At 36.5% G+C, this 16,186-nt stretch overlaps 1 protein-coding gene and 1 pseudogene across 1 annotated transcript; one reads left to right on the top strand and one right to left on the bottom strand.

Moving 5' to 3' along the window:
• Positions 1 to 930: 930 nt before the first annotated feature.
• On the top strand, positions 931 to 4,062 carry LOC108207551 (uncharacterized). The gene is made up of 2 exons (XM_017377989.2): positions 931 to 2,191; positions 2,280 to 4,062. Exons 1-2 carry the CDS (start codon positions 950 to 952, stop codon positions 3,804 to 3,806), a joined length of 2,769 nt encoding a protein of 922 aa, XP_017233478.2. The 5' UTR covers positions 931 to 949; the 3' UTR covers positions 3,807 to 4,062.
• A 3,849-nt stretch (positions 4,063 to 7,911) lies between these two features.
• LOC108226558 (protein argonaute 16-like) lies at positions 7,912 to 15,821 on the bottom strand (annotated as a pseudogene).
• Between the last annotated feature and the right edge of the window lie 365 nt (positions 15,822 to 16,186).

Genomic DNA, 16,186 nt, shown 5'->3' with positions numbered 1-16,186 from the left:
GTGCATCATCTGTTTGCAATTATGAGCTCGTTTAAAGTCATGCAATTATGAGTTTTTGAACAGTGTGCATCAGCTTTTTTTGTATGGTCACATCCCTCACATTTAACACATAGTGCAGCATGCAATAATATCAATGGATTTATGCAGTAGCTTGTTCAGAGAATCATTCATTACTTTATTGCTCATTGATAGATTGACTGCATACCAATAAGTGGACACAAAAATTGCATGCACTATTGAAGCACAGTGGTTAACTTTGAAATTCGTCCTTAAAAGCTGAAGCATTTGAAATTCGTCCTTAAAAGTCTCAATTTAATTTAACGGTTATATAATATAAAATATATAATGTAAATAATAAATATATATATAAATTAAAGATTGAAAAAAAAATATATATATATATATATATATTTATTTATTTATATATATATATATATATATTATATATATGTGTGTATATATGTATATTATTTAATGTATTTTTCTAAAGAGTGTGAAAAAAATTTAAAACGTATGGTCAAATCATCTGTTTGCAATTATGATTTTTTGAAAGTGTGCATCATCTGTTTGCAATTATGAGCTCGTTTAAAATCATGCAATTATGAGTTTTTGAACAGTGTGCATCAGCTTTTTTTGTATGGTCACATCCCTCACATTTAACACATAGTGCAGCATGCAATAATATCAATGGATTTATGCAGTAGCTTGTTCAGAGAATCATTCATTACTTTATTGCTCATTGATAGAGTGACTGCATACCAATAAGTGGACACAAAAATTGCATGCACTATTGAAGCACAGTGGTTAACTTTGAAATTCGTCCTTAAAAGCTGAAGCATTTGTGGTTGCCTATCCACAAAACCATCATCACTTGAAAAAACCTCATTGGCAAGCTATCAGAAAACCAAAACCACCAAAATCAAACCACTCCAAAAAAACCAAAACAAAGATGGACGGTTACGTAAACGTCAATTTCTTCTGGGGAGGTGAAATCATAAAACAAGATAACGATGTTCTCTACACCTTAGATCCGAAAGAAATGATGTATGTGAAATTGAGCAGCTCACTTGAAGAACTACGAGATATGGTGTTCGGGTTGATGCATATAAGTAGGCATCATTGGGATGTCAAGCTTAGTGTGAAATATCCTCGAATCGGGGTTAGTAACCTCGTTTCGGGGTTCTTTGTGAAGTCTGTTAAATCGGACGACGATGTTCGTAGGATGTTAAGTATCCCCGAGAGATTTCACTTGGGTGGAGACGTATCATTGTTTATCGAGGCCGAGAGTATTGCTCAACCCAGCCAACACTATGGAGGCGAGTATGGGGGGAACTATGGACAAACCGGACAAACCGCTGCAGGTGGCCAAGTTTCAAATTATGTTGAAAACTACGGTGGGAGTTTTGGAGGCGATTATGGGGGAAACTATGGACAAAGCCAGGGCATGCAAGGGTGGTCTAGCGGCTACAACTACGGGACGATTGGAGAGTATGGTGGTGGCTCGAGTAATACGGGTCGTTTTGTTGTTGAAGAGGTTGTGGACGAGGACGATTTGAGTGGTAGACAGCCATCACCGGCTCGTCAAACCCCGAAAAGAGGTGCAGCTATAGCTCTTGCACTGGAGAACCAGGAGGATGATGAAGAGTATGGCTCGGAAAGAGCCATAAGCAGCAGTGACGATTCGGAGTGGAATCTATCACAGGAGGATGTTCCGGAAAGTGAAGATTTTTCGGAGGTTGATTCCGATGAAGAAAGAGAGGGAAACATGCACTTGCAAACACAGGCATTGTCTATTCATGAACCTAGAGCTGCATGGTTTGGATCCCAGGATTACGAGCCTGTGATTGTGTCCAACAAGGACGCAGTTATGTCACTCGGGTTTGATCCCGCCAACGATGAGTTGACCGAAGGAGCTCTATTTGCTACCAAGGAAGTGCTCATAGCTGCTGTGAAACATGCACACATAAGTACAGATCGAAATTTCATCGTGGAGAAAAGCTCCACGCAAGTCTACAAAGTTAAATGTGTGGTTTCAAACTGCAAGTGGAAGCTAAGGGCCGCGAAGAAGAAGTCCCACGGCCTTTTTCAAATAACTAAATGTCCAGAGATTCACACATGCCTACTGGATAGACCCACGCAGGACCACTGCAAAATTTCAGCAAAAATGATTGGCTATGTGGTTGCTCCCTACGTAAGTCCTACAACCTTGGATATCATTATATGTCTAAATATTATCGTTTATTATTCATCGTTAATGTTAATATATTTTGTTTCAACAGATCTCCCAGACCCCTCAATTGAAGGTAAGCAACATCATCACAATGGTCAATGATGAGTACCACCATTTGGTTAGTTACTTGAAAGCATGGAGGGGGAAGATGGCCGCCATGGAAAGCGTTTATGGAAGCTGGAAGACAACCTACAACGAGCTCCCTCGGTTCCTTAATGTCATGGCCAGTACAAATGTCGGAAGTATAGTTGTGGTTGAGGTTGTTCCACATCATAAAGAGAGGGGTACATCGACATTTGTTCGTGCATTTTGGTGCCTAAAAGCAATGATTGATGGTTGGCAGTATGCACGGCCAGTTATTTCCATTGATGGTACATTTCTTAAGGGAAAGTATAATGGGAAATTGCTGGTCGCGGTGGGAGTCGACTCTAATAACCACCAATATCCCATATGCTTCGCCCTTGTTGATGAGGAAACAACTGAAAATTGGTCTTGGTTTCTACGTCTTTTACGTAGACATGTATGCCGAGATAGATTGGGGGTTTGTATTATATCTGACCGTGCGACGGGGATCCTTGCTGCAATGAATGACGAAGCGAGTGGTTTTACCCCGCCGATGGGCTATCACAGATTCTGCCTCCATCATGTTAGGAGCAACTTCTCCAAGGCATTCCCGGGAAAGGAGCTTAAAATGTTAATGTGGCTAGCCGGCAATACGCCACAGATTAGGAAATATGATGCCTACATGAAGAAGATTGGAGAGCTTTCGCCTCAAGGCTTGAGGTGGTTGCTAGGGATAAGTCCAGCCCTCTGGACTATTTGTCATGACACAGGCCACGCTCGTTTCGGCCAAGCTACCACAAACATCACGGAGAGCTTTAATGGTAACGTGCGCGTGGCTCGGCACCTACCTGTGACCGCAATGATTGAATTCATGTTTTATAAAACTGTTAGGACGGTCAATAAGGAGAGGAACGCAGTGCTTGAGGGCATTGGGGAGGGTCATGAACTTTGTCTAAGGACGAGAAATAAGTTGGAGAAGATTGCAGCCAAAGCTAACACACACCGGGTCGAGACATTTAATAGAGGAACCGGTTTGTTCTCCGTAAAGACGCAAAGGTACATGGTAAAAGGGTGCAATAAGGGCGGGAACACGCAGGTGGTTGACATAACTCAACGTACATGCACTTGCGGGAAATGGGCTTGCCACCGCCTACCGTGTTCACATTTGATTGCTGCTTGCAACCACAATCACTTAAACTGGAAACAGTGGATTGGCCACTTCCACTACAACTCTACTTTGTTGAAATTGTGGGAGCCAATGATATATCCATTACCAGCAACTGGGTATTGGGATATTGATTTGCCAGTGCAATGGAGAATGTTTGGAACTGTGGTACCGAACGAGGCCTTGCGAAAGAGAAGGCGTAAACGAGGAGAAAGGGGTCAATCCGTCAGAATACGCACGGAGATGGACAGTTCCCGTACAAGTCACAAATGTGGCCGCTGCAAGCAAGAAGGACACACTAGACGTAGTAAAAGGTGTCCATTGTACAATGTTGACCCTACTGTGTAATTTAATTGCCATTTTCTTTTTAGTCCTTGTTTTTAATTGTTAATTTGTATTTTCCTTTTCAGTCCTTGTTTTTTATTGTTACTCTGTATTTTTCTTTCGTTTTTTATTGTTAATCCAATTTTGTTAATTAATTTAATGTAATGGTGTTGAAGCAATAAATAAACTTCAAGGAAACAGAAGCATTCGGGACAAGATATTACACACTGGCAAAAGAAAGGCTGTAAAGAAAAGATTCTGCTCAGTTAAAGGACAATATATAATAAAGTAAAGTGATGTGAAAAGAAAGGCTGTATAGATTAGACTACACACTGGCAAACCATAGCAAGCAACGGAATAATGCTCATATTCACATGATCAACAGTTGTATCTCATAATGCTGATATTCACATGATCAACAGTTGTATCTCATAATGCTGATATTCACATGATCAACAGTAGTATCTGATAATGCAGAGGGTCACATGGTGTACAGTAGGTCATAAAGTAAAGGTTCTGCAAAAGTAAAGTGCCTCACTGTAAAGATTAGACTGTACAAAGTTTCTCACTTTATAGATTAGACCCACGTTTTCATACTGCCAAACCATAGCATGCATTGAAAGAAAAGATTCAGCTCATTTAAAGGACTTGTCAATTCAAAAATTGACAAGTCCTTTAAATATATTCAGCTAAACAATAATCCATTCGCCTATAAATAGGTCTTCATTATGGTTGATACACATACAAGCAACTAAACAAACACAAAATTCACTCATCACTTAAGCTGAAAATGGATAAGGGCAAGGCACCAATGGATAAGGGGAAAGCACCAATGACCCCCGGCTGCGAAAAACGCCTCAAACAGCAACAAGATAGGAGACAGCCGGAGCTTGTGTTGGGAGGGATGCGCAACAACCGAAGCAACCAACCTAAACCAGCTCCTAAAAGCAAGGCACCACCGGTCGTGCAACAAAAGAAAACTCGGCCACCGTTGGGACGGATGCGCACTGACTTTGACATCAAGAAAATGATAGAGGAGACGAGAGAAGAGAGACGTCTCGAGGTTGAACATCAAAAGAACGTGAAGAAGTGGAACAAACTCTTCCGTTATATTTGCAGGTATGTTTATAGGAGGATTAGAAGGGGCAAAGATTGGGTGATGACGGAGGCGGAAGATGATATCCATAACAGAAAATTCCCTGAAGTTCACAAACTCTATTTTCAACGCCATCGTGAGATGGGTGAGATGGATATCCCATTTGGTGATTCTCGCATGAGGTATTATGCGACTAAAATCGATGAAGAGTGCGCCGCACTGCAGGCTAAACTCGAGGGAAGTCAGGAAGCCAGATTTTGGGCCGAGTGGGGAGATGTGGACAATGTAACTTATCAGTGCCGTCGAGTGCAAATGCCTACCCCGTGGGTCGATGAAGATGAAGTGGAAGGCGGTGTTGCTGATGATGGTGGAGACGATGATGCTCACGCTGAGGACGATGAAGATGATGATGAAGGATATGATTCCGACTATATTGTGGACCTCACTCAGGATTGAGAACTTATGTCATGTTCTCATTTTAATCATATGTAATTTCCCTTCAGTTTATGTAATGCTTCTGTTTCGTTTAAGTTTATGTAATGCGAATTACCTTTTAAGTACAATCTATATGAGCTTAAATATTTAAATATGACAATCTATAATATTATATTATATCATTACATAATATAATAATATAAAATATAATATCACAAATAATGTATCACTATATAATATAAAATATTTTTATATTATATCATTATATAAATAATATTATAAAATATTATAATATAAATATTTACTAAAACTTCAATTAAATATATAAATATATATATATATATATATATATCACTATATAATATAAAATATTTTTATATTATATCATTATATAAATTATATTATAAAATATTATAATATAAATAATATGGGTCGCCCTTTGAAATAATATTTTCCGATTTTTGAATTTTTTTTTTTAAAATAACCCATATGGGTCGCTCTTTCAAAGGGCGACCCATATGGAACTTTTTACAGCATGGGTCTCTCTTTGAAAGAGCGACCCCAATGGGGTTTTTTGTGTTTGGGTCGCTGTTTCAAAGCGCGACCCGTGCTGTAAAAAGTTTTTCGTTCAGGTCGCGTTTTCTCCCCTCATTTAGACTGGTTAGTTTTGAAAGCTCGAAAAAAAACTGGTTACTTTTGAAAAGTGGTTGAATAGAATGGTTAGAAATGAGAGGGAGCCAGTATTACTGAGTGGTTATTTCATGGTGACAAAGGTCGTTTATGGGAATTGTAACCGCCACGCTGAACCCCCTACATTTATCATATTATAATTTATAGCACTACCTCTGTCTGTAGCTTATCGATTTACCCGCAGTGGAAATTTTGCAGGATTCTATCTTTGGATTCATCGTTTTTTTTCTTTTTGCAGACTTTTACTATTTTCATCTCTCACGACTAACAGGAGTATATGTATAGTACAAAACAGTGTCAGTCACGTTTAAAAGAGATCGAGACGTCGCGTACGTTAGTGTACTAGTACAATCATGTCAAGTGCATCTCCAAACATAAAGAAGCTCAGTTGACCTAACAAATATAAATATTATAGTGGGCGTTTTCAAAAAACGACACTCCAATCATATTCTGTAAAAATATTACACATCATTTATTACAATATTAAAATGATAGATTCTATTTATAACAATCTAAAAAATTAATAATATACTATTTTTAAATTATAACCAACCAATATAGCCAATATCATCGAAGCAAAATGACTTACAACTTGAGCAAATTTTACATAATGTCTTACAGGTCCAATTTAGCCAAGTATTATAAGAGCATCTCCAATCACTGAAAGCCGTTGGCTAAAAGATGAGTTGGCATACTTAAAATAAAAAATTTAGCCAACAGCTTGAAAAACTCAACTCCAACCATGCTCAACTGTTGTCTATAAATTTAGCCAACATCCTATGAATGGCTAAATTTGTCGAATCTCTACAGGTCTGTAAGAAATCTGTAGGAAGATTGCACATCATTTGTTACCATCTTGAACTGATATAAGTAGAATGTCTTACAGGTTCAGCAAATTTTACATAATGTCTTACAGATCTCATTTATCCGGCGATTATAGTCAACGCCGTTGGAGATGCTCTTAGGGTGGTTCACTATTTTTTAGGCTCAACAGCCTAAGAGCATCTCTTAGGGTGGAAAGAACAAAGGGATTGTGGAAATCGGTGGTTGGCTATATTTTCAGACGAGGGTAATGTATGGTTGGAGTGGAACAGATTTCACACATTATCTATAATTTTTATTTATGGTATAATTTAATGAATTTTAACTAAGGATTTTGATGGGTTGGAGATGCTCTAACCAACCCCATTGGAGATGCTCTAAGGTGGTGCTACCAACGGTTTTTTCTTTTTCTTTATTTAAAGATGCTACCTATAATTATTTGATATATTTTAGTATTAAAATTGTGATTCGTATATTAAAGTAAAATTTTAATACTGTTGGTAGATTTAAAATAATATCAGATAATTTATATTTCTCCAACTTTTCAATTTATGAACAAAAGTTATCAAATCTACAATATTTATTCATTTTCCCACTTCCATATCTATGTTGTACTAATAACATATTGAATTTTTTTTGGAGCAACTAATAACATATCGATTCTATATTTAGAATCAAATATACCATGTTACTGTTTTGAAATCAAGTTAAGTGTAATTTATTTGATGGGTGTTACTTGTTACATTAGAGATAGATCACGTTTAACACACACACTGGACATTGCCTATTAGTAACATTTTACAAACATCAGGTTTACCTATTATTGAACGCGACACTTACTTTACTTTAATGTTATCCTAAAGTATAGGTCTATTATATAATTTTAAAACCCTTTTTCTTATAAATAAATTTTTTGTTTTTTGAAGAAAAAAGTTAAAAAATATAAAACTATTAAAGTACTTGAGAACGGGGCAGGACGGCGGGTTGATGTAATTGTTTTCAAAGGTATTGTGTCCCCGTGACACCCGGCCCATGCACCAATAAACCAATACCACAATCCACAAGGTATTTAAAGATCTTGCTAAATAGCACAAAATGAAATTTCACTATTTATAGTAAAATCAAGACAAAAGAGCAAGCATAGGACATACAACTAGATGGACAGATAGGTTGCTGAGTTGCTCTGACCAAATGAGCATAGAGAGTTGGACAATGTTAGGTTTCAAGAACAAAAATTAGTCAAGTTCCTTGAAAACATCAACATATCGTAACCCTTGTAGTTTTTACGAGCATTTCATGGTAGCAAAAGCATCAGCAGAAAAACATAGACCCTGCAACATTATTATGCAGCCTGGGCAGATCAAGTACAGGGACATTCCCGCCAGAAGAAGCATCACTGCTTCCCTCAGACATTATCAACTTGGCCGCAAGGTGGGCATAGTAGACCGGTGCAACTAGCAACGATTTTAAGGCAATTATGTGTAAGCTAATGAAAAACTACATAACCAGCACAATCAAGCAAAAAACAATACTGTCCAAAATGATATAAGTAGATGTATCGATACCTGTGGAGATCGCAGTAGTACTTCTTTGGTACCTGTAGAGGGCAGAAAAGAAACCCAGTAGCACATTAACACATTAAGTTTTAAATTTGAACTATGGAAAAAATTGGGTTCTGGAACTAACACATATGACAGGACATGGACGGAATTTTGCAAATTATCAGCTGAGAAACCAATTTCATCAATTAAAGCATGATAGTGAGCAGGACGAGAAGTTCCCTGCCAGGTCAATAATTAGCAGAGTCAGAAAACAAATAATGTAACTGTTTATTCTTTTCTTTGCTAAATAATGTAGTAACTGTTTATTCATTTCGCACACACTAAAGAGTTAACAATGGAGATTACTAAGGCATGCATGGTGCTATATTAGACTCGAGCAAAATTCAGAATTTATTACACTTGTAAACAAAGAAATATTATACAACTGATTCAGCAGGAAGGAAAGGTGGTGGCTTACAATCTTCCCTGCCTGAGCACACATGTAAAAATCATAATTTCTTGGGTGCACAATTTTCGTGTCCACCACAGTCCCTGCAAGCTCAGACACAAACACAGACAACTTAGAACAGTCCTAATTACGAATTTAAATTAACAAGTAAAATAGTGCTGACCAGGAGGAACGTTCTCATGGCCATCGACTGCTTGAAAGAGTTTAGTATGATGATTTTTTTAGGCAACTACCACTGTGAACTTGGGTATATTCGGCTCGTTATGAAACTGATAAGTCTGCAGAAACAAGAAGGTAATTTATCTTTACAAATTTTAAATATCAATATATAAAGGAGACACTATAAACTCAACACAGGCAGAACCAGCGAGACAATAAACACATTGACATGTAAGATTCAAGCATGCATAATTAAAGAATAGCTGTCCTGAGAAATACTTGCAAGTCTCGTTTACATAAAAAGAATCCAGGTAGTCTCATTTTAAAACAAATTAAAATGAAGGACAGATATTGGATGTGGACATACTCTTCAGAAGATACTACTACTCAGATAAAAGGTAAACCAAATAGTGATTACCTTGGGTATATTCTCTTTGTCGAGATACTGATAAGCCGCAAAAACAAAGAAGTAAATTATCTTTAAAAATTTTAAATATCAGTATATAAAGGATAATTAAAAACTAGCAGTTGTGACTTGTGAGAAATACTTGCAAGTCTCGTTTACAGAAAAAGATAAAAAGAATCGATGTAGTTTTATTTAGAACAAATTAAAATGAAGGACAAATATTGGATGCGTGACATACTCTTTAGAAGATACTACTACTCAGATAAAAGGTAAACCATATAATATAGGATAACCACCTTTATCATTTGATCAATTTCAATATTCAAAACTTGGCTAAACGGCGATTCACTGACCCCGTCCCTATGAAAGAGGACACAGATTCCGCCAAAGAGATCAGCGTTAATGTACATTAAATGGGGCAATCAATATAATTGTGCAGATCCGTAATACCTGAATACGACGATCTGGGATGGTTGCGACCACCGGTTGTTTTATAGAATTCCAGAAGTAGTTCCCTTGAGACACAATACAACCAACAATTAACGTTTATATGTTACCAGGAATCTGAAATATTGAGAGTCGTCTATGTATTTACAAAGAATGCTGTTTACCAAAAAGTTTCAAAACCCTGTGTTTGAACTTTGCATCTTCTAACATGATTTCAACCCATTGTCAGATTAGAGTGTAATCAAGCATGCATATTTGTGTAATTTAGCAACGGATTGTAAAGAAAAGTATAAATACATATATAGCCAGTTGTTACACATACGTTCATACAGGGCCGTTCCATACCTTTTGAGGGCCTAGGGGCGAAAGAAGAAAATGGACCCTAATTTTTTTTACTTCATTAAATTTGATAAAAACATGACCTTGTAGGCTGTAGCAATGCAAACTCAAATTTTAGTCCACTTCCGTAAGAAAGTAACTATAAAACAATCAAGTTTTAACAATAAAGTGTACTAGATGTAAAAAAAGAAGATTAAACAAATGTTTGATGACATTTATCTGTTAGTGTATGATTAATAGTACCATTAGTTTAGGTACGGACCTAATCACTTAGGATAGAATAGGCTTACTGGATTGATATATACTAATAACAATACATAAATTATATAAATTTTGGGCCCCTAAATTTTTTGGGCCCTGGGCGGTCGCCCTGGTTGCCCTCCCTCTGGGCCGGGCCTGCGTTCATACTTTCACACCATTGTATTATGTTTGTAGATACTAGATACCCTACTAATCCAGTGCCAATTTAAGATACATCACACATATATAAATGTATATGTACCTCATTATGCCATCATCATCTTTTCCATTTGGCAAAGGCTTAAACAAAGACTCTATCATCTCAGCTTTAGGAGATTGTGTTCTAACAGCTGCTCTATACCTTGATATCAATGGCCAGGAATGAGATCCAACAACCTAAAAGTTCCAATCACGAAAGCACAACTAAGGTTAAAGGCATCATTTGACTTAATATGCAGAGACCTAAACAAATAAATTTGCCAGTACAATACCGCTGCTATGGCTGGGACATCTGATCGGCCAGGAGGGCCATGAGAAACATCCATGCCCAGTATCATCGTTGGAGAGTCTTTTATTATGGGTACACCAGAACCAACCTCCAGTGCTAGAAAAGAATTAGTACCCCCAAGCTTTAAAAATGAGGGAAAAAATATCAATAACACAGTTAAAGTCAGATTGAATTAGGATATGAAAATCTAGATTTCGTTTAGTTGAAAAGACTACTACCTGCCGTTGGAAACAAAATTACCTTTGAATTTATTTTTAAAAGAACATTTGTAAGGTAATGGTCATTAACTTTCCCAGGAGAAACACATTGTGTGGGGATTCCCCATTCAATCAAACATTTCCTCTTCCATGGTCCTTAAGCACATCAAATCATACTAATCAACTTCTAACCAAAATAGCATTGGTTGGATTAATGACAGCTGAGTTAAAACATACCATAGATAGCAGAATTCTTTCTCTCTGGTAGGACACACAAGATGAAAGGATGTGGGTGGAGGTCGAGGGAACTTTGCCATGATCTGGTCAAACATCTTCTCCACTCTTACCAGTGCGCTAGCTCTTCTATGTTGGGGCTCTTCCTCAATAAGTGTATATGGACGTTCAATAACCTGAAAACAAAATAGTATGTTAAGGGTCTTCATTATATATATAATAATCTATTAGATGGACAAAAGTGATATGTACATACAATCCCTTTGTTCTTTCCACAATCAAACAGCCCTCGTGATAGCTGATTTATATCACAACGAGCAAAGAAGTTCACTACTGCCCAATAATCTATTTTGATTGGGCTTATAAGTCTCTGAATGAGGGATAAAACAAGAGGTAGATCAGATTCAACAACAAGATACTATTTATACTATACTTGGAAAAGAACATAGAAGCAGTAACAGAGTATATATATTTCCTAATGATGACACACTTCACTTCACACAACAGCTAAACCAACTCTATACATCACCTTTCCATTAAAATTCCATCTACCATTCTCAGGATTGCAATATTCATCACCACCAACCTTTAACTGCAATCAGCATTAAAATGAGATGTAAAAGTATGAATAAAAGCACTCAAATTTTGTTTTACAAGAGTAACAAAAGGTACCTTTGGTGCTTTAAGGACACGACCGTCAAATTTCATAAGCTGTTTCTCAATAGAAATGCCACAAGCAGATAAGAGAGGATCTTCATCATACAGATACTTTCCCATAGACTGACATTGAATGTTCATCGATCAATAATAAGAAAAGGATTTTTTTTGTTTTTTTGTTTTTTTGTTTCTCAAGTGATGCAAGGAACTCCAGTGAAAAATAATAACCAAGAAAAGAAATATTTGAATGTCAGAGGGTATTTTACATCAGTGAGAACTTTCTTTCTCTCCTGAGGCTTCTGCCTAGACTTTTCCACTAAAGATGCCCTTTGCATAGAAGATAGTGCTTTTGTATACCGCTGAAGAGAGACAAGGCTACACAGCTATAGAAAAACAGGAAAAAAGATCAATTTCTTCAAGGCTACAAAACTAAAAAAAACAAGAAAACAAGATCAATTTATTTAAGTGGAAGGAACATTGAAAAGGGTAAATCAAGACACTAAAATATGTATAAATATGTCAATAATGATTACAAACCTCCAGTGGGAGATAATTAGGTCTTCTGGGTTTACCGACATCTAGGCAGGGAAGGTACGCAGAAGTTTCTAGCTGTAAATTCCGATGTCTTCTGAAGTACTCATAAACTGTAATCTCCTCAGGCTGTTCTTGTCCATGGGTACCATCTCCATATTTCCCTTTCATTACGAAGCTACAAACATAAAGAGGAAGATTTATTACACAGGACTCTTCGTTTTAAACATGAAAAAAGAATGAACCAAATAAATAAACGCTTACTATAGCTCATTGCACGGCTTATCACTCAACCCTGTTATCTTGAATTCCTTGTTGGTATGTCTGGCCTTGATCCTCATGTTTTTCAACATTCTCTTGGCCTGTTGCATTTGTTAAAGGACAATTTAATAGAAAAAGAAGGCACAGTGCAAATTTTTGAGGTGTAGTTCTAAATCTACCTTCACCCAATCTAAAGCACGAGCATCTCCTGTACCCTGATTGTCTTTCAGAAACTCAAGTACAGGTCCAGGAGTAAGGATCATGGTTGTCGATACATCTTCACAAACGAATGAAAAAGCATCAGTTAAAACAAGTGTCTAAGACATATAAGCTAGAATAGCTACGCAGAAGAATTATGTTGTATCTTACCTATATTGAGTGACAAGCCACCATGAGTTGGACGAAAACTAGAATGAAGACCACGGCACCCAGATATCCCTCCTCCAACATCAGCAAACGCCCTTGCATCATCATGGAAAAATGACTGCCTTACCAGAAGGCAACCCCTGCACATTCAATACACATAAAAGTAAGCAAAACATCATGTCAGGGTGGAAGTATCTTAAGAATGGATTGTTCTGGCTTAAGAAAAAGAAGAAGAATGGATTGTTCTGGTTCTCTGGATACCTATTAGCTGCTTGCTGTCTCAAAATAATATCAAGCACCCTCAACACATCTTGAACCTTATCAGTCTCATCTCCATTTAGGGCAAGCAGAACAGACCTCAACGGTATCTTAGTAGCATAGTTGATCTCTACTATGTACGATTTTGAGTGAAAAGATTGCCTAGATCTTTTACTAGGTTCACCAGAGCTCCCTTCTCTGATAAGATTTCGTTGATAAATGAATTAAAGCACATAGTGTTTATTTTTGCATGAAAGTAATATAGTATTCGACTAAAGAAATAAAGAGACTACAAACCTTCTTGCTATGGACTCCTCAAGAACAACTGTGAACTCCAGCTTGTTCTGGGGTAAGGGCCCCACAGTATATAAGGTTTTCTCTCCGTCATATGCAAACCTCTTACCAGCAAGTTCTGAGGAATATGTTTGGTAGAGCTTATAGATTATCTTTCTTCCAATCCCCTTACTCTCAACAGCTTTCTTATCTTCATAACTAATGGAAACCTGTAGATTACATACAACAATTAACTTCATTTCGATACTTCACATCCAATAATAAATGTCTGAAAGCTGACACACATACACTATACTGGTAAAATATCTTATCTGGGAAGTTGACTGAAACTTTGAAGTGGTTCGACTCTAATTGTATGCACTTTCCACTCTTGCCAAAATCTGGCCTACTAATCATAACATATTTTGGAGGATCAACTCGTTCGGGATCCACTCCAGTTGGAATATGTGATGATGGTGGAGGCAAAGGCGGTGATCCACCTACATCCTGAATGCCTGTTTTCTCCATGTATTGCCTCCACTTCACAACATAAAAGTTTTAATACACATTTAAAAACGAAAAACCATAACAACTTAACAAGCATCATCTCTTATTTGGTTGCAAAAATTTAAGCACAAGGTAAATAAATCTCAATGATAGATATTACATTCCCAAAACGCCACAACTAATAAAAGCCAATCAAAAGGAATGTTACGTCCACGAATGATAAAAAACTAGTCAGGCAGGTGTCATTAGTTGAACATAAACTGCTGCTGAAAATTGTTTTACCACCAAATGGCTATCATGTTTTTTTTTTCTCTAACTGATTAAGTTATATATTCAGAAAAAAAAAATCACTGGAAGAGTAGAAATCAGAGACTTGATGTATAAACTAATAGCATTTTCACCACGAACCATAACAACATAAGAGTTTTACTACACGTTTTAAAAACCGAAAACCATAACAACTTAACAGATTTATTTATGCACAAGATAAATAAATCTGTATGATAGATGTTACATTCTCAAAATGCCACAACTAATAAAAGCAAATCAAAAAGAAAATTCAACCATAACAATAATGTTCCGTCTATCATTAGTTGAGCATACGCTGCTACTGAAAATTGTTTTACCACCAAATGACTATCAATATCATGTTTATTTCTCCAACTAATTAAGTTATATATTCAGGAAAAAAAAAAAGCACTGGAAGAGAAGAAATCAGAGAGTTAATTTATAAACTAATAGCATTTTCACTATGAACATGGCAACTGAAGTGATTCAAGGACAAACTGAACAATTGTAAAGCGAAGGTGATAATTCGATTCTCTTTCGCGATGAAACTTGTAAATTCGGTTACAGAGCCTAAGGCCGGTCATGAAATACATAAAAACACACATAACTAACCACATAACATAAGTTTAACAATAAAGCAACAATTAAACTTTGTTCTCAACTGCAAAATTCTAGCAAGCACATGAAAAACAGCACGTAATGTACGAGGCAGAATTTAGATTCAGATTTTTCAGATTTTTTTTTCCAAGCAGAAATCAGTAAGTTAAATGTATAAACTAATACTAGCATATTCACTATGAACATGGCAACTGCAGTGATTCAAGGACAAACTGAACAATTGTAAAGCGAAGGTGATAATTCGATTCTCTTTGGCGACGAAACTCGTAAATTCAGTTACAGAGCCTAAGGCTGGTCATGAAATACATACGCACATAATTAACCACATAACATAAGATAAACAATAATTCAACAATTTAACTTTGTTCACAACTGCAAAATTCTAGCAAGCACATGAAAAGCAACACATCATGTCCGAGGCAGAGTTTATATTGAGCGGATTCAACAATGAAGTGATCAAGTTGAGATAAGGAGATAGCGCACCTGTAGCTGTAATCTGATCAAGGGTTTTTTAAAAAGCTAGATGTGAAAATGGGAGAGTTCAGAGAGGAGTACTTATAAAGGCTGCATAAAGGGACTCTGGGCTTTCCAGGTCGAGGTTTACAAATGAGAATGGGAGGGAATGTGAATCGTTTTTGGCAATATGTTTGTGTTTGCCTTGTCATTAAATTTTGTGTCGTCTTATCATTGTGTGCGCTGTCTGCAAATGTTTTGATGCGTGAGGCCGTTAGATGTTAAACGAGCGACCAATTTATTCATAAAAATTAATCATTTGTATGTATGTTTAACAATTAATTTTTAAATAATACTGTGGGATACTTTTCAAATACTTTATCCAAAAAAATTAATCACTTGTATGTATTATTAAATAATATTTTTGAATACTCTTTTAAATAATATATATATAAGTGTACAAATATATTAAACAAACAAGTCAGAGTTAAAAGGTGTCTTCCGTTTTATACTAAAGTTTCACGCAAGAAAAAATTAAGATAGAAAATGAGGAATGCCCCTGAATATAATGAAATAAAATGATGTGAAGCTCAAAATTTAAATATTCAA

The sequence above is a fragment of the Daucus carota genome, chromosome 6 (genome assembly GCF_001625215.2).
Source record: "Daucus carota subsp. sativus chromosome 6, DH1 v3.0, whole genome shotgun sequence".
NCBI lineage: Eukaryota > Viridiplantae > Streptophyta > Magnoliopsida > Apiales > Apiaceae > Daucus > Daucus carota.
Note: the sequence above shows the minus strand (reverse complement) of the source record. Positions and strands in the feature narration are given on the sequence as shown.